The sequence below is a fragment of the Melospiza georgiana genome, chromosome 3, assembly GCF_028018845.1.
Source record: "Melospiza georgiana isolate bMelGeo1 chromosome 3, bMelGeo1.pri, whole genome shotgun sequence".
Taxonomy (NCBI): Eukaryota; Metazoa; Chordata; class Aves; order Passeriformes; family Passerellidae; genus Melospiza; species Melospiza georgiana.
This window is the reverse complement of record NC_080432.1, coordinates 101,050,311-101,068,509: the sequence shown is the minus strand read 5'-3', so window position 1 is coordinate 101,068,509 and position 18,199 is coordinate 101,050,311. Positions and strand designations below refer to the sequence as shown.

General features: G+C 42.6%; 1 protein-coding gene across 1 annotated transcript in view; it reads right to left on the bottom strand.

The window, feature by feature from the left end:
• Positions 1-8,870, bottom strand: part of HCRTR2 (hypocretin receptor 2) — a 32,583-nt gene extending 23,713 nt beyond the window's left edge. The window contains exons 1-2 of the mRNA XM_058021043.1: positions 8,719-8,870; positions 8,331-8,518 (exon numbers count right to left, since the gene is read on the bottom strand). Of these exons, the coding sequence (XP_057877026.1) occupies positions 8,331-8,518; positions 8,719-8,870 (340 nt within the window). The remainder of the gene's footprint in view (positions 1-8,330; positions 8,519-8,718) is intronic.
• Between the last annotated feature and the right edge of the window lie 9,329 nt (positions 8,871-18,199).

Sequence of the window (18,199 nt, the reverse complement as noted above, 5' to 3'; positions counted from 1 at the left end):
GTCCTTCCACTGGTGGATTCCTGGGTCAGCTGTCAATTTGTTTTCTACATGTCAACCCTAAATCATTTCCCTTACACTCCAGAAGTCTTGTCAACCTCTTATTCACTGGGTCAGCTTTCAGTGCAACTTCCTGGCGAAAATAGAAATGCAATTTCCATAACCAGCAATAACTGACATTTTCATATATAAAGGAACGACTTTATCTCTTATCTAATTTTTGATGAATAATAAATCCCTGATGGAAGTAAACAAAGAATTATCATATTTCATTCTAAACTACAATGATTTTATTTTGCTTTGGTAATTCAGTCTGACAACTGTTTGACTGAGATGTCATAATATAGTCATCCAGAAGTTATTTGGAACTGATGCTGTGATTATAAGACCTGGTAATCAGCATCTCCAAATGTATTAGGCAGAAAGCTTCTAAAAAACTTTACTCTTTCACAGTACTTTACAACCAGTGACAAAACATGTAATAAATAGTTTTCTTCTTTTATTCTCTATCTCGTAATCCAACCACCCCCAACTGTTTTCTCCTTACAATTAATTGGTTCTCCATATGGAATTCTTCCTCTTGTTTTCTTTTGGTGATACTACCTGCTGCAAATCAAGATCTGAATGGTGGGATGTCAAGCAACACAAGGTTGAGAGGAAGGCTAAGTAGATATGCTACCAAAGGGAATTCTGGAGAGCTAGAGCCCCTGTGAAAACACTGAATGTATATTGCTGGAAGGAAAAAGGCTGTCATTAAATCTACCTTCATTATGAATGACTCCTGATTAAGGATTCTTCTGCTTTGACTTAAAAGTCTAAAAATTAGGTGCTTAAGACTAAGCTTATTTAAGGAAGGCTTCTCATTAGTCTTTCAATAATTTCATTGATGATCTTGATTAAGGGGAAAGAAGCATTTTAAATTGCAGAGGATATTTAATTAGGGGTTTTTGAAACCAGCAATGAGAACAAAAGATCTAAAACAAAGCAACATCTTCTGTGAATAGGGAGCTATCTAATCCTTAGGCTGTCCATGTCTTACCCACTATTAAGCTCCAAACTCACACATTATTTAATTTTTACATAACTAATCTTAACTGAAAGGAAGGAGACCAACATGAGACCAGGCTTACATTGAAAAGTAATAGAATGGCAGAAAGAAAATACACTGTTTCATACAATGTTTATTATAGAGGAAATACTGAAAAAAACCCCTGTGTCTGGTAACAATGCCTGGCAGATAAGAACTGCTCTTGAATACATGATGTGATAGCTAAAAAGACAATACTCTGAGCAAAGGAATTCCATGGCCTACCAGTGAGGCAATAGCTCCTCATCAACAGGAAACACTAAATGTGTTCAAACATGTGTGAAGAAATCCTTAGGAACATGACAAAAGGAGCAGGTGGCTAGGTCTTGCTCCCTATGTCTCACATATAAACAAGTGTGCATGTGTAGGTTCCATCACACAGAAATAATACCAAAACTGTAACAAATGCAGTTGAATAACATAGAACCCATGAAATCCCAAAGTATTTTGTTGAACGGCTTCACTGGAATGTACTCATGGGGAACTGTCACCCATAAAAGACAGTGAGGATCAACATAAATAAAAAACCAGGTAACAACAACTAGTTTGCTTGCAGCAACATGTTTTCTGAGGTTTTCTACCTACCACGTGTTCTATTGTACCAAAGAGTTAAGAGTTGTGGGTTTTGGGTTACTCATCTGCTCCAGCACACTTCTAAATCTTAAGAACTGGCTTATCAAGGCATTAGAGAAGAAAACAAGAACTGAATTTTGTGTAGTGGAAGCTTATTTGAATGGATCACAACTGGGAGCAAAAGCACAACCACCTAATCGGCACTGGAATGATTTTCTAACTCAGCCACATTACATAATCTTAGGCATTCAACAATCTAATGGAAATGGAAGTTATTAGCAGAGAATCAGCTATGCTATAAAAACAGACTTCCCAAAGTGCCTGGTTTCGTCAGCTCTGGAGGAAGTGAAAGGTTCCATCACAGAGTTTTCCTAATCTAACTATATTGGTTTAATCTAACAGATTGGTTTAAAATATCCACCCCCCACCCCCCAAATCATTACCAGTATTAACTGGCAAACCCAGTCATCTCTGCAGAGCTGGCTGTACTGATTGACTAGATGTTTAATAATAATAATTGATATTATTACAAATACAGCCTACAAAATCTTTATCTACACTTCCTATTACAGATGGAAGAGTCAAAAATTTAGATGTCATACTGTATATGACACTATGATAAAAAGATTTCACACTTGGCTGATTCAGTTGAAAGCTGCATGACATTAAAATGAAGGTGTGTTTCACAGCTGAAATGCTGTGCAACTTTGCAAAAATGTGCTTCAAAAAGCATCCATCAGTCACTGCAACATGAGTTGCACTAGGAAAAACCTTTCCATGTCCACGTTTGTTTCTACTGGAGATGTAAGACTTAGTGCCTTTTCTGCAGGATACACAAAGAAAATACAATTCACTATGCTAGTGACATGTTCCATCTTGCATATTATACCACTTCTGCATCTGTATCACAGATTCTCATTGCAATATCCCACAAACTAGCTAAAATCCTTGCAATCCTACTGTGCTAAGAACCAGGAGAAAAAGCACAGTTCTGTCAGAGCTGGGGGCACCCCCAGGCTCTGCCACCTGTGCCCCCTGCCCAGGAGCTGCCTGTCCATACTGGAGGCCAGCTCTGGCATGGGGCAGCACGTAAGCTGGGACCAGGCTTCTGGGAACAGAGCTTTTGGAGTTTTGGAGTACTCTTTTGGGAGTCAGTCTTTTGCCTCAGAGCTGCAGTCAAGCTCAGGCTCTCACACTAGGCTCAGGCAAAGACCTGGTTGTAAGTATGGTTTTGCCTTGCTGAATTTGATAGTAAAACTCATCCATGGACTTGATTTTCTGGCTTAACCTCAGACCTTTTTCATCAGAATAGATTTGTCTGGTGGTTGCTGTTATGTGGCTGAAACCTGGTAAACATCCTCAGACCTACCAAGGCTCAGGCACTGTGGGACTGTGGTGTTGAGTGCACTGCCCTGTCAGTCTTGCTGCTGCCCTCAGCTCCTGGCACCCCCTCCCCTGGGGAACAGTCCATCATAGCTCTTTTCTGACACATTCCACTTGTGAGACAGGCAGTAAGTCAGCTGCTTATGTCCAAGAAAACAAATTTGACATGCAACACAAAAAATAAAATATGCTTTATAAACAACACCAAAAAAAAAAATCCCAAGCCCTTCAATATTTTGTTTTGAAAAAATGGTGAGTAATCCCTATATTATGCAAATAGCAATGTACTTTAGTTGATACTCAAACTCTACTTTAAATTGAGCTCATACATTCTCTTAGGTAGAAAAAATATATACATATTGTCTCATTTCCTAAATGCTGTCTTAATAGTGATAAAGCCATTCCAGCTATTCATCCAAGAGACAAAGGTGACTCTCATGCTGATATTACAAAGTCCTTTCAATGCCAGGTTCCCCAAGGAATCTGAAAAAAATGAAATGCAATAATTTAAAATGCAATTAAATGAAATATGCCTCATCTACAGCAACAAAATAGGATTCATGAAGATCATTTAGGAGAATACATGACTCATCCAATTCTACCAACATAGGCATGTATGCCTAGACCTCAGTATTCACTGGATATCTTTAAAATTACAACAGAGCGGCATTTGAGAGAGCTGCCTATTCATAGGCATTGAGCAGGACTCTGGCATTAGAGCCATACACTGATTTTTTTCTGCTCCAGCCCGAGAGAAATCAAATGGAGGCTGTTGAACTCTATGAGTCAGACTATGAACTCTTTGAAGAAAGAAGCATAGTTGGGTTCTTACAGATCTCAGCAAAACTAGCAGTTACTGTAAAACAGGTAATAAATAATACATCTATCCAGAGAGGGGTAAGTCTCTCCCAATCTCTTTCTGAGCTGGAATGAAAAACAAGTATCACCAAACTGTGTGAGTAAATAAAGTTTCTGAGACTTCTCACTGATGTACTGCATGGCCTCTCACCCTTGGAAGCCAGCAGTGTTGAGGACTTTCAAGCTGGGCACTGGCAGGCTGTATGTGCCAAAGATTGCAGCTCCTGCCAGCTCTGAGAGGGGCTGCTGCCAAGGGCCCCAGCAGCACAGCTGGAGGGATGCCAGAGGGCTGCTTGTGTTGCCTTCAGTCCTTGATCGAACCAAGTGATCTCTGCTGCACATTTTCATTTTGATGAATGCATGTTCCCTGAGAGAAGCCATTTCATTAGAAAAATCCTGACCCACATGAATGAATAACTTCAACAAGGGTCATTTGCATTCCTCATATGTATAAACAGAATTAAATGTACGTGGTTGCACATTACCTTACTCCAGTTATCAACTACTGCAACTGATCAGCCTGGAATGCCTTCAGTAACCAGAGACCTCCAGGCATCCTAAAAATACCTTTTCTTCTTTAATTATCTAGTTTCCTATATTCAAGCAATGCTTTTAATGACCTGTTTTCAAATAAAGAAGAAAAAGGTCTTAACAATGAACATACATTCAGCATTAAGAAGTCCTATGATTTGCACTAGGTGTGCAAAGAAATTGTTTCATTGATCAAAGAGTTTCATTGATCTGCAATAGTAAAGAAAATTTTTGGTCTTATTTGCAAAACAGAAAATCCTTATCCTCCACACTTGTTCTGCTTCTAGCGATAAATAGTGAGCAAGTGAAGAAGAAAATAGGATAAATCATCATACTGATATTGCCATCTAAATTTCAAATTCCCTTAATGGTCATGCAAATATATCATAAAATCATCTTAAAATCTGTTTCTTTTCCTTGAGTCACACACTGAAATACCTGGTGAGCAGCCTACCCAGGCATACAAGAGAATCATTGACATGAAGCACTGTGTGCAATACTGAAACCTGCATTCAAATACAGACTTGCTAATGTTTTTCACTTTAGCTGGTATGTGCAGCAGCTCAGACAGTTTGTGTCAACTCTCCTAATTAAATTGAAAGCAAAATAGCGCTGCAGCCCTTGTTATATGCTATTATTAATGGAATTCCTGCTGTGTATCTCACTCAAGAACCCAATAGATGTCAATCAAAGTTCAAGCTCCTGATTCTACCCTTGGTTGTTAATTAACTGCCAGAATGCTTCAATCCAGTTTATTACTAATATCTGAGGAATGTGCTGTGCCTTCCACTGGCACAGACACTCCTTATCCCATGTGAGTGCACAAACCAAGATAAGAAGCAGAAATTAAATTTTCAGCACCACATACAGAAAGGGAGGGTTTTCCCCAGTTACTTAAGTGTTATTTGAATAGGATGTGTTAAAAATAGAACCAAAGCATTGACTCCAAATGCCATGAGCTCCTCAACACTGGGCAAATGTAAGCAAAGGAACTCAATGCATCATCAAGGATGACACTATAAAGCATTAAGGATGATACTATAAAGCACTAGAAGCCACTACAACATTCTTTAGAAGCACTCCTGCTCCTCTTTGAGAAGGTCCATGACTAAATCCCAGATCAAGCTTCAATATGGATTTTTCAAGCAGCAGAAATCAGTTTCTCAGAGATATCAACATGTGTACTGTTCTACATCAGATTTCACATGTAGTAAAAAAGTTCCTCAAAAATGTCTTCGTAAAGAGCATTAGATCACATCCATTTCCCTCCTCAGAATCACATGAGCCTGCAATCAGTGCAGTGTGAGCTTTCTTGAATAAAGATGAGACAGTATTCAGCGACCAAGCGCCTGCAGAGACCGCAAACAATTCCTCCATGAACAGAACCAGCAATATGGAGCAAACAGCTTGAGGAGGATCATAGAATCATTTGGGTTGGAAAAGACCTTTAAGATCATTGAATCCAGCTGTAAAGCTGAATGATCTATTGTAGGTTTTGCTGTGATTTAGAGGAGTGGACAGAAAAGTGTTCAGCTACTTCTCTGTCCATTTTAAGACAGACATTTGCTACCATGCACTACAACTTGGAGAGAGAGATTTCAGAGGACAAAAGGTGGACATTCCATCCAGTAAAAGACGGAATGCAGGTGGGTGCAGAGCCAGATGCCAGTTTCCACCCCAAGCAAAGAGTTAATGTACACAAATGCAAGGAAAGAACAGCTGCACATCTGTAGTGGAATAATATCTATTTGTGAGTGCACAGAGAGGAAAGCTTTTCTCCTCGAGGCTTCAGAGGGGAAAAGAGCGAAAGCTCCTATAGCTGAAGATTTGACCTTGAATTTTTACAGGTGAGAGGACAGCATTCTGAAGCTTGTTTACAGTATCGGTGGAGGACAGTAGGTAAGCACAGATGGCTCTCCTAAAATAGTCTTTGCTCAAAATCACGAAAAAGGACAGCTTTTATCCTAGTTTAAAATAAAATGCCATTATCTTTGCCAGGGTTATTATCTTTACACTGTCGATCAAGCTGGCTGCCGAGCAATGGACTGAGCAAATGCGCACACGGGGAATTAGGGCAATGTTACAGAATTACTAAAAACAACCAAACCACTATCATCTATGCGTTGACATTTTAAAAAATGCCTTTAAAGTATTGCCTTGGGCTGCAGTCTCATTTGCATCTCACTTCGGGAAGCCTGTAGAGTTTGCAGTGACAGGCCTGACACGCACAATTCCTTCCGAAAAACATGAATGAAAGACCCGTATGGCGGGGCGGGGCCCAGCGCGCTCCGTTCGCGGCAGTATCACGGGATGGACACGGGGAATGCCAATGGCCTGACCGCAGCACAGGGGCTGTGGCTCCGGCGGCCACACCGCGTCCATTCATAAACGCTGAACCGCTGAGGGCAGCGCCTGCTCCGCTGCCCCGGCCACCCGCAGCCCGGGCGGGGGCACGGCCACCTTGGGACGGGGGCACGGCCTTGGGACGGGGCACGGCCGCCTTGGGACGGAGCACGGCCGCCTTGGGATGGGGGCACGGCCGCCTTGGGATGGGGGCACGGCCTTGGGACGGGGGCACGGCCTTGGGACGGGGCACGGCCGCCTTGGGACGGGGGCACGGCCGCCTTGGGATGGGGGCACGGCCTTGGGACGGGGCACGGCCGCCTTGGGATGGGGGCACGGCTTTGGGACGGGGCACGGCCGCCTTGGGACGGGGCACGGCCGCCTTGGGACGGGGGCACGGCCGCCTTGGGACGGGGCACGGCCGCCTTGGGACGGGGGCATGGCCGCCTTGGGACGGGGCACGGCCGCCTTGGGATGGGGGCACGGCCGCCTTGGGACGGGGGCATGGCCTTGGGATGGGGGCACGGCCTTGAGACGGGGGCACGGCCACCTTGGGACGGGACACGGCCGCCTTGGGACGGGGGCACGGCCGCCTTGGGACGGGGGCACGGCCGTCCCGGGCGGGTGTGTGCACACGCGTGGCCGCCCTCCCCTGCACCAGCACAGATTTCTGTTCCAAGAGCCGCCGCCGTGGCGGCAGCACGCTCGGTGGGGAGCGATGAGGAGCGGTGGGCAGCGGGCGGGCTGCTGACAGCCAAACCCCCCTGCCGCTGCCGCTCCCGCCCGCCGCCACAGACCCCCCCGTGCCCTCCCTCCCTTCGCTCTCCTCAGGTCTCCGCCACACTCCAGCGCCCCTACCGCTCCCTTCGAGGCGGCCGCCGAGCAGCCTCGCCGCCTCCTCAAGGATGAATGGAAGCGGGAGGAGGCGGGCTCCAGGAGAGGCGCCGCCCCGCCTCGCTCCCTCAATGAGCGCCCGGGAGGGGCCGCCGCGCCCCCGCCCCACGGCCCCGCTCCCAGGGCGGGGGACGGAGCGCGGCCGCTGCTGCGCCGCCGGGGAAGGAGCCGCGCGTTCCGGCAGCTGAGGGGCCCCGCCGGCTCCCCTCACAACCCGGGCGCCGTCCCCGTGCCCGCGTCCCTGTCTCTGCCCGGGAACACCGCCCCGCGCTCCATATCCCCAGCGCCGGGCCGGGGCTCTGCGAGGGAGCCGCATCCTCCCGAGCTGCCGCCGTGCCGGGAGGGTTCAGCACCTCGGCCCGGGGACAGGGGCGGGAGCCGGCCGCCAGCCGCGGCTTTCCGCCGCCGGGCCGCCCCGGTGCGCTCCGCCAGCCCTCTCCCCGTGCCCGGCCCTGGACGCCGGCGGCCGCCGCCGCAGCCCCTCGCCCGCGTAGGAGGAGCGGATTTTTTATGGCCCCTTCCGTGCAGCCCCAACTTTCCCTCTCGGCTGGAGACTGCCGCCTTTCCAGCGGGGTGTGCCAAACCCACCGCGGTTTCCAGCCACCCTCCGCGCAAAACCCATCTCGGGAAGGGAGAACGGGAAGTTTTGGGGAGCTCGACTCACCCAAGACGTTCCCAACGAGAGCCACAATGAATACGACGATGTAGCCGGCGATCAGCGCCCATTCATATTCCTTGGGATGCAAATACTCCTTCCAGAGATATCGCAGGAACTCCTCATCATCGTAGTCGGAGGAAGGGGTTAAAAGAGCCTCCCGCGTTTCATTTAGTTCCGACTCACTCGTCCAATTCCTGTACGGAGGGGAACCATCCTCTGGTTGAATTCCGGACATCCCTAGTGGTTATTCCGGAGGCTGGGAATAAAACAACAACCAACAAACCCAAACCCAGACCCGTCAGAGCATCCGAGCTTTCTCCCGCCCGTCCATCGAGGCTTGTGGTTGCCAGTGCGAAAAGCGGGGTGTGGGGAGAAAAATGACGCGGGAACTTACGGGAACCAATGCGGGAACAGGCTGGGGATCCGCGTCGGTCCCCAACCCGCCCTGGCGAGCCTTTTCCCCGACCGGGCACGGGGTGCAGCCTCCGCGGGGGACGCTTCACCCCCTGCACCGTCGTGGAAAAGGCTGGTGGGAGTAGGCTGCATGCCTCAGGTGCCGGAGTGCACCCGCCCCCGCGGGAAAAGTCACGTCCGTTTCAGACGATGTCGATTTTTGTTCCCCAAACCATGCACACACACCCTCGCACACCCCGCATCTCTGCACGCCTCCCCTCTCTTCCTCCCCCCGCTTCAGCTCATCCCCAGCTCCTCATCACTCCCCCAACCCTACTTCCAGCTTGCCCATCCCTCTTCTCGGCTTCTCCTCGGTTTCTCACCCTCTCTTACACAAGCATTTCCCCTTAGACCTTTCAACATTAGATTCCAGATATATTCAAGATATTTGTAAATTAAAGGCTGTGGAAGGCTGTGGTGGGGGGAAGCACAGGGTTAAAGAAGCCATTAAAAATCAGTGGCTAATGAGGCTGCCTCATTTCTGTGCTGCTTTAAAAGTTAGGCTAAAATGGGAACACTGTGGGCTTCCCAACACTGGTAGGAAAATCCCTAAGAGGGCTGAGCAGATAAATGGGAGGTTTCACTGGATTTGAAGATAGTGAGACCTTACTGAAGCTTGAGTTTAGCACGCATTCACTGCGCTGAGGATGTTTCAGACATCCAGCTTGGGATCTCGATACAGCAACTACCCCTCAGCCATTCTGAAATGGGCTCAGCTGGCAGAAAGCAGTTCAAGAGAACCCAGAAGTGCCAGTTAAACAGCATGATAGGTTTCCTGGCTTCTGGTCATTACTTCTTGAAATATTTTCATACTTTGCCAAGTGTACAATCTCTAAAGGAGAAGGGATAGGTCTGAACTTGTCCCTCCATGACTGATAAAATCCCCTCTTACTCAGGCAATCTGTTTACTTCATATCTGAATAATTTAATGAGCCTGATAAAAGCACTGTTTCTACTGGGACATGGCACAACTAGCTCAGTCAAGCATTTCAGTGCAGGGTCTGCACATCCATAGAAATGGAGGAAGTGTTATGATGCCACTCTGCTTCCAACTCAAGCATAATAGAGAGACAGATATTCAATCATTAACACTGCATGTAGAGTGCTTAGCTCTAGACAGTACTTTAGGCTACCCAATTGTTTTTTGTCGGTGTGCAGCCATCTCTACTACCTTCAAAGTTCAATGCAGCATACCTGGAATACCTCCTCCTATTTCTATAAACCTGCTCACTTTGCTTTAGTTCCTTTTAAAACAAAGAAAAAAAAAATCTTTCCTATTCCACAGGGAACTTGAGTGAACTTTTTAGTCTAAATATGTTATAGAGTGAAATATACTCAGATATACAGGTAGGATCAGCATGTCTCTTACATAAATTAGAAGGGTAGGGTTTGAAAACACCATAAACAAAGATTATATATCTGCAGCTAACGAAAGTTGAAGTATGAAGTTTCTTAGTTGAAGTATGAATTAGTATGAACTTAGTTTAAGTATGAATATTGAGAAGTTACTTAAACTCTCCTTTGGGAACGCAGGATTACTTGGTACACAAAAAGAGCACTATTTAAGGAGCTTGTCATGGTCTTTGCTAGTGGGGAAATATTTAGAGAATGACCATTTGGTAATCAATAACAATCACACTCATGCTCCAGCTTGTTTCCTCTGCTAAAATGTTTGAAATTCCACTATTTTCTTCCAAGTTGCCAAAAAAATGAAGTAATATCCTTTTTGACATAAAGTTTCTTTCTCTGTCACCAGTAGTGACTCCACCTGCAGTGCTGTATGCAGCTCTGAGGTCCCCAGCACAAGAAGGACATCAGCCTTTTGGAGCTAGTCTGGAGGAGGGCCATCAGAGGCATGAAGCACCTCTCCTATCAGGAAAGGTTAAAAGAATTGGGATTGTTCAGGCTGGAAAAGAGATGGCTTACGGGTCACTTAATTGTCGCTTCCCAGTAGTACCTGAAGAGAAAGATGGAGAGGGACTTTTTACAAAGTATGCAGAGAAAAGACAAGGTGGAAGACAGATTTAACCTGAAAGAGAGTAGGTTTACACTAGACATCAGGAATAAATTGTTTACTGTGGGGGTGGTGAGGAACTGAAACAGGCTGCCAGAGAAATTGTGGATATCCCATCCCTGCAAGTCTCCAAGGCTGGGTTGGATGGAGCTTTGAGCAACCTTGTCTGCTGGAAGGTTCCTTGCCTATAGTAAAGGGATTGGGACTGGATGATCTTTAAGGTCGCTTCCATTCCAACCCAAGCCATTCTATGATTCCTATGAATAGTAAGGAATGGAATTAAAAAGGCATACATATTTGGAAAAAACATGAATTTGTGAAAAACTTGTCACAAGATTCATTCTTTCAACAAGATTACAAATCTGATTGTTAATACATAAATAATAGATTATGCAGATTAATTAGCTGCCTAAATTCAGTATTCCTAGAAAACAGGAAGACTTTGTTTTGGTTGATACCACACATTCTGATCAGGGAGCAGACTAGTAAAAAACTGAATATGGCATACATTATAAAGATTAAAAATGGACTAGCTAACAGATCCTAGGATGAAAAGGTAGGCAAGCAATCATTGCTGAGCCTATGAATTCCTACTGTCAGTTCTTGGTTCTGTTATACTTATTCTTCAATGACCTTGAAGAAGCTGGCAGGTGACCCAAAGATCAGGCACAATCAGCTAAACACACATGCTCATCACGAATCTGTAGCCAGAAAGCTTCATTTGATCCTTGGTTTTATAAATGAGTGTACCTGTGAAAACAGATTAAATTTTAAAGTGTGAGTGAAACTCAACTTAGGGGAAATATTCAACATCTACAAAACCTCTGCTGCCGAGGAAATGGTTTTCAAATGCAGCCATTTTTGCTATGCATTTTAAAATCAAGATCAAATGTCTTTCTAAAAGAAAAGTGCTAGATGAGATGAGAATTAATTCAGAAAAATCACATTATATGGAATGCAAGAGGTCAGACTGGATGATTATGGTTGTACCCCTCTGGCTTTCTAATTTGTGAAAGTGTGTTAGCTAAATCAATTCCCCTGATGAATTTTGGTTATGATTTATCTTTTCTTTTAATTATACTATCTGCATCAAACTTGGTGCAACAATTTAAATGTTCCTTTCATATGGAAGTGTACAGCAAATGTTGAAAATTATGTAATTCTTATTTTAACTGGTGCTTTGTTTTTGGTTTTTGTTTTTTTTTTTTTTTTTTCAGTTCAAAGCCTGCTTAACATGGGGTTTTTGCAAACTTCTATAATCAAAGAATATGCTGGTGACACAGCACTTAAAAGAAGCTTAAATTCAAGGGTATATCTATTAACCTTCTTATCGCAGGAGAGTACTTTCTGGTACTTTATTTATCTAAAAGGTTCACATACATTGATATCTTTTCTAATCCATAACTTTCCATCACTAATCCAAAAATACTGAAATTAAATTACCAGCCCTAGAAGATATGTCTTGTGGCTTTCAATATCACTTATTATATGATATTAGACCATGTGAATATAAATCAAACAGAATTTTATGCTTTATTGCATCTGATAGCTCACAGGAACTGACATTCATAGAGAATAAACAAACCTTACTTCAGCATCCAAGTTTATTGCTTCATCAAACACATTTCCCCCTCCATAACAATAATTTTATTGCAGACCTACATTTTTCTTAATCGCACAAATAGGCAGCATTTTTCTCTTCTGTCAGAGACTAGCCCTTTCATTTAAAAATCTATTCGATTCAGAGGATTAGTTCCATAGTAGTAAAATACCATATTAAATTTGGAGCCCTTTTCTCAGGCCAGAATTAATTTTGCTTCTTTCAACTTGGTTGAAGAGGCAGCTCAGCTGTGGAGTTTCTGTTCTACCTTTGTTGAAAATTTTAGCAGGTGATTTTTTGGTCGGGAAGCAAACCACATAAACACAAGCACTTAAGAGAAAGACTGTGTGAATGTCTTCCTTCCTTCCTTCCTTCCTTCCTTCCTTCCTTCCTTCCTTCCTTCCTTCCTTCCTTCCTTCCTTCCTTCCTTCCTTCCTTCCTTCCTTCCTTCCTTCCTTCCTTCCTTCCTTCCTTCCTTCCTTCCTTCCTTCCTTCCTTCCTTCCTTCCTTCCTTCCTTCCTTCCTTCCTTCCTTCCTTCCTTCCTTCCTTCCTTCCTTCCTTCCTTCCTTCCTTCCTTCCTTCCTTCCTTCCTTCCTTCCTTCCTTCCTTCCTTCCTTCCTTCCTTCCTTCCTTCCTTCCTTCCTTCCTTCCTTCCTTCCTTCCTTCCTTCCTTCCTTCCTCCCTCCCTCCCTCCCTCCCTCCCTCCCTCCCTCCCTCTGTTCTCATGGAACAGCTTTTTTTCTCATCTTTTGTCTCTCTCATGAAAGATGCCCCCGAGAGCAGAAAACCACCTGCCTTAATGTTTATTTACATGACTCGTCTTGGCGAGTCATATTCCAAATTTTGCCCATGAAGATCCTCTGCTATCTTTCCTTCTATAATGGTATTGCAAGGTGGAAGTGCTGCTTTCTGGCAGCAGTTCTAAGTAGTTTCTGAGGAGATGAACTATTATCAACTAAATAGTGAAGACAATAAATGAGCAAGTAGAAACAAGGTAAGAGCAAGAAAGGAAGACTGAAAGAAAAAGCCAGGGTTAGAAGTTTATACAGCCATAAATTTCATTGGGATCATCAGACAGTGAGGTGAAAAGGACCACAAAAGAAAAATTGATATTTTTCTGTACTTTTTTGAATTAGTTAATCAGTTACCCTTGTAAGTAAACAATGATGTTACATCACAAAATGCATTTGCAACTTCATGTTTCCTTTAGATGTGTTCTTGTCTTAGCATCAATTCAGTGATGAATTGTAGGTTAAAGAGTCAAAACTAATTTTAACAAAAGAGACAGTCCTCAAACTTGCTGCTAAATTTTCTGAAGTGGGGATATGAGAAGCATCCAGCAATTATCCTTGTTTAGGCAACCTCAGATATTTTTCTCTTTGTATGTAGAAAGCAGGATCCTGTTAAGCAGGATCTTATTTAAACAATTCAAAAACTTGCAAAGGTATTATTACCCCAATATAACAAGACTATGAGCAACACTCTTTTGATTTATTAGCTGACTAGCACCATTAAAATAAGTCAAAGCTAAGATAATTTTCTCTGTTTCTAGTAGTGATCAGATAAGAAAAATTAGCTGTTGGTTAGCTCATGCCATCTTCATTATTAATATCCACCAATGCAGAACATATTTGAAGTGAAAAACTCTGATTCTAGTCTCATTCACTCTACTGTAAATTAGCAGTATCTTCATTCATGTCAGTAGAGTTATGCTGCTGTAATGCAAATTAGAATAATAGAATGCATGTCTGTTCAAATTCAGACAAACTGAAAGCAATAGGAGAATCTGACCCTCAATGAAAACTGTTGTCCAGCTGGGAACAGAATTGCCTAACATCATTCCTATATGTTAAAGATATAATTTCCAAGGGTGTGCAATGCTAATATATAAAAAAGTACACTGTTGTACCATGCTTTTCTTGGTCCATGTGCTTACTAACAGCCAAGCACTAAAAGGGGTTTTAAATCTTCTTTTTATTTCTTTTACCAAAAAAAATTGTTTTGATATATGAAAATTAATGTGTACCATCTGCAGTATTCTCTCCTCCACCAAGTCTACAAATATTTAAAAGCAAACACATTTAATGATCAGGGCACAAATCAAATCCAAAGATAGATAGAACAAATTACAAGACACCTTTCCTGAAAATGCCTCTGAACTGTATATGGAAGCTGAAAAACAGATGTCTGTTTACTCCTTTTTTTTTTTTTTTTTTTTTTTTTTTTTTTTTGTTAAAGCATGCTCAATGTTAATTTCAGTTGGCAAGTTTAAATATGGGGGGAAAAAAATCTCTTCTTAACTTCATAAATATATGTGAGCACTGAAAGTCATTTCTGTAGAATCTAAGACAAATTTATTACAAGTCCATAAAAGCTGTTAAATTAAGCAGTTTGAATGCTACACTGCAGTCAAGAGCTCTGAAGCCAGAGAAACTATAACTTGAAATAAAACCTTTTTCTTAAAATTATTTTACCTGGAATGTTCTTCTGACCCATTTGGAAATAGCAGAGGATCTGTCGTGTGATCTGAGACAAGATAGATGCTTTCATATTAAGTACTTTGAGGAGCAAGAAGGAAGAGGAAATAAATATGTTGGTTATTTTAAAGGAAATAAAGACCTTTCAAATAAATTTAGCACAAAAAAATGTATGAGTTATTGCAATGTTTTCATTGGTTAGAGGATTGGCTCTCCCTTTAGCAACATAGGCATTTTAAGCAGAGATAGATTAGGAATGGGAAGTGAACAGTGACAAAGATGGCTTTAAGGGACTTATCACTTCCAGAGTTATCAAAGCTAAAACACACCAAAGTGTGTGAGAGGCCTGTGACCTGTACTTTTCTATTTGGGTTCACTGCCCCCTGACAGAAGAGCAGAGTAAAAGAACTACGTTGTGCTACTGCTTTCACCAAACTGGTTCTTACTTTGCTCTCCAGCCCCTCCTGTTGCATGAGGCCAGCGAGCCCTCCCATCTTGGTTACATCTCTGCCAGTGGCCGGGAATAGATGACTAGAGGAGAACAGAAGGGTAAAGCAAGTTTGCAGCGATACTTCCCAGCTTTCTCTCTTTGAGCAAGCTGCTAGTTAGCAGCTTCCTGAGGCAAATCATTATGTCTGGCTAATAAATATGTCTTTACAAGTTTTTCCCAACAATTTTGCTTAATTGTTTCCTGAGCCCATTTGAACCTCTGGCTTCCACTGAAACTAGAAGCAATGACTTCCACAGTTTTTTTACAGTGGCCCTTCTTTTCTACAGTTAAAAGTGTTTCTAAATAATTTTATTGTATTTGGTTTGTTGCTCATACAGTGTAAAAATTGAGTATTTCCCTTTCCAGTTTTTCCATATCAATTTCTTCAGTCAAGTCCTCCTCCAAACTATCTCCATTTCAACAATCATTTTATTTTTGCTAAGTAACTTAGCATAACTGAAAAGTTTGTTACCTTTTATATTCATGTCCTGAATCATCTCTGATCTGTTTAAATAAGGTCCAGTTATCTCAATGGGGTTTTTTTCTGTCACTTGTTTGAATTTTGTTTGTTCTATACACTATGCTTCATTTGAGTACAGCATTCTGTAACGTCACTACCAGAAGAATAATCTCAAATGGCACAAGTTTTGGCACATTGGCTTTCTGATAGTAAGTTTAAAAATGTACCCATTTTTATTTAGAGTTTCATCAATGGATTTCTTTTTCCTTGGATAGACTGTGTCCCTAATACCAGTTCAATTTTTTATTAAACTTTCCCCATTCTTAACAAGCTGACTCTGCTCTTTATGCCATTTCTCACACATACTGACACTGCACTCTGTCTAACCCTGTTCGTGGTACTGAGAACACCTCTCAGGTCATCTTTATTCAAAGATTTTCTATAATCTGTTGCTACTATTCTACAATATGAGCTGTTGAGATTTCCATTTTAAAGTTAAGTTTTCAGTGAACAAAAGAGAAGTATTTTGTCATGAGGAAAGCATCAAAAGCATTTGTTTTCATGTCATTGTTCACCCCTTGCTATTTCATTTCTTAAGGTGCACCTTCTTATTCAGTTAAGTATGTCTATTTTCACACGACATTTCAAGATTTTAGTGCTGCCTTGATGGTTTATTCCATGCCTGCTTTCTTTGTTCTTTCCTAGCCTAATAAAACTGGGAAGGGCTTAATTTCCTCCTATTTTCAATGAATTGTTGCAGGAATATTTTTCTCATTCATTCTATGAGCTTGTGGGTGGCTATACATTACTTTGGACTGCAACATGCAGAACTTTGCAATAATTTCCCCTATTCTTACAAGGTTTCTTGTGATAAAAAAATGTTTGGCACATCAAAAATTGAAGTCATAATGGCATTCCATTCCAAAAGAAAAACATAGAATTTCCTATACATTTTATCATAGAATTGTTAAGGTTTGAAAGGACCTCCAAGATAATCAAACCTAACCATTAAACCAGCACTGCCAAGTCCACCACAACACCATGTCCCAAGCACCACATCTACTATGTTTTCTTGAACACTTCCAGGGATGGTGATTCCACCACTTCCCTGAGCAGCTTGTTCCAATGCTTCTCATCCTTTCAGTGAAGAATTTTTTTCTAATATCAAATCAAAACATTCCCTGGCATAACTTGAGACCATTTCTTCTTGTCCTATCACTTGTTACCTGGGAGAAGAAACCAGCCCCCACCAGTCTACAGTGTCCTTTCAGTTACTTGTAAAGAGCAGTAACATCCTTCTTGAACCTCCTTTTGTCTGGACTAAACAACCCCAGTTGCCTCAGCTGCTCCTTGTTAGTCTTGCCCTCCAAGATCTTTCAGCCTGTGGGGCCAAAGTGCTCTGTTTTGCCAGCATAGACTGCACTGATTTGTTTCTCTTCTGCACTTAGCTACTGAATCTATAAAATGTATATTTACTGAGGATAGTGTTAGAGAGAAGTCAGAAACCCAAAACCAAGACAGTGTGAAGAAATTGATTGTTCAGGCTGTAAAATATGCTAGGCCAAAAAAAAAAAAAAAAAGAAGTTGCCTATGTTACAAAATTACTAAAATGAGAACCTTTAGTGGTCTTCTCCAGCTCCTCAAATATTGGTCATTGCTTTCTCTTTTCATTTTTTACTGTCAATTACATGTTTCAGTAAGTCTTACCTTGATTGACTGTGCATTAAAGAATATTATTATTGCCCAATGTCTTATTAGACAGTGGCTGCCTTGGTTTTGTGGTTTGCTAAACACCGTAAGCCAACAATTCAGCTTGAAAAAAGAAGAAAATGAAATGCTACAAAATGCCAAAAAGAAAAGAAAATGTTAGAGTTTCTAGATACAGATCAACATTATACTGCAGAAATTAGCCTAGTCTGAATGCCAGATGAGCCTTTTAGTGAATTAAACCCACATTTTTTCATCTCAGTCTAGTCACCTTGCATTTTAGAAGTCAAATCTAGCTTCAGTTCTCATGCCTGAGTATAACACTACTTATTTTTATGGGCAGATTTTTCTCTTCCCTTTGCCACTTGGCATTATTTGAGCCTCGGATAATTATAGTTCTGCTTTTCCTACTGTAAAGATGTGTGTATGCTTTGCAGGAAGAGCCTATTATCTATGGAGGGGTGAAGGAAGAAGTGACTTAGGGACCACCTTTGCTGCTGGTAAAGGCAATTTTGGAAGAATCAGCCCTGTGACCAAGCCTATGGAGAATTACCCACCTATTGTGCAGCCACACATTGGGGCTGGCAGGGCGCTCAGTGGGCTCAGATGTGGGACAATACACACATCACTGTTGATTTGGGCCATCAGATAGAAACCCATCAGCACAGGAACT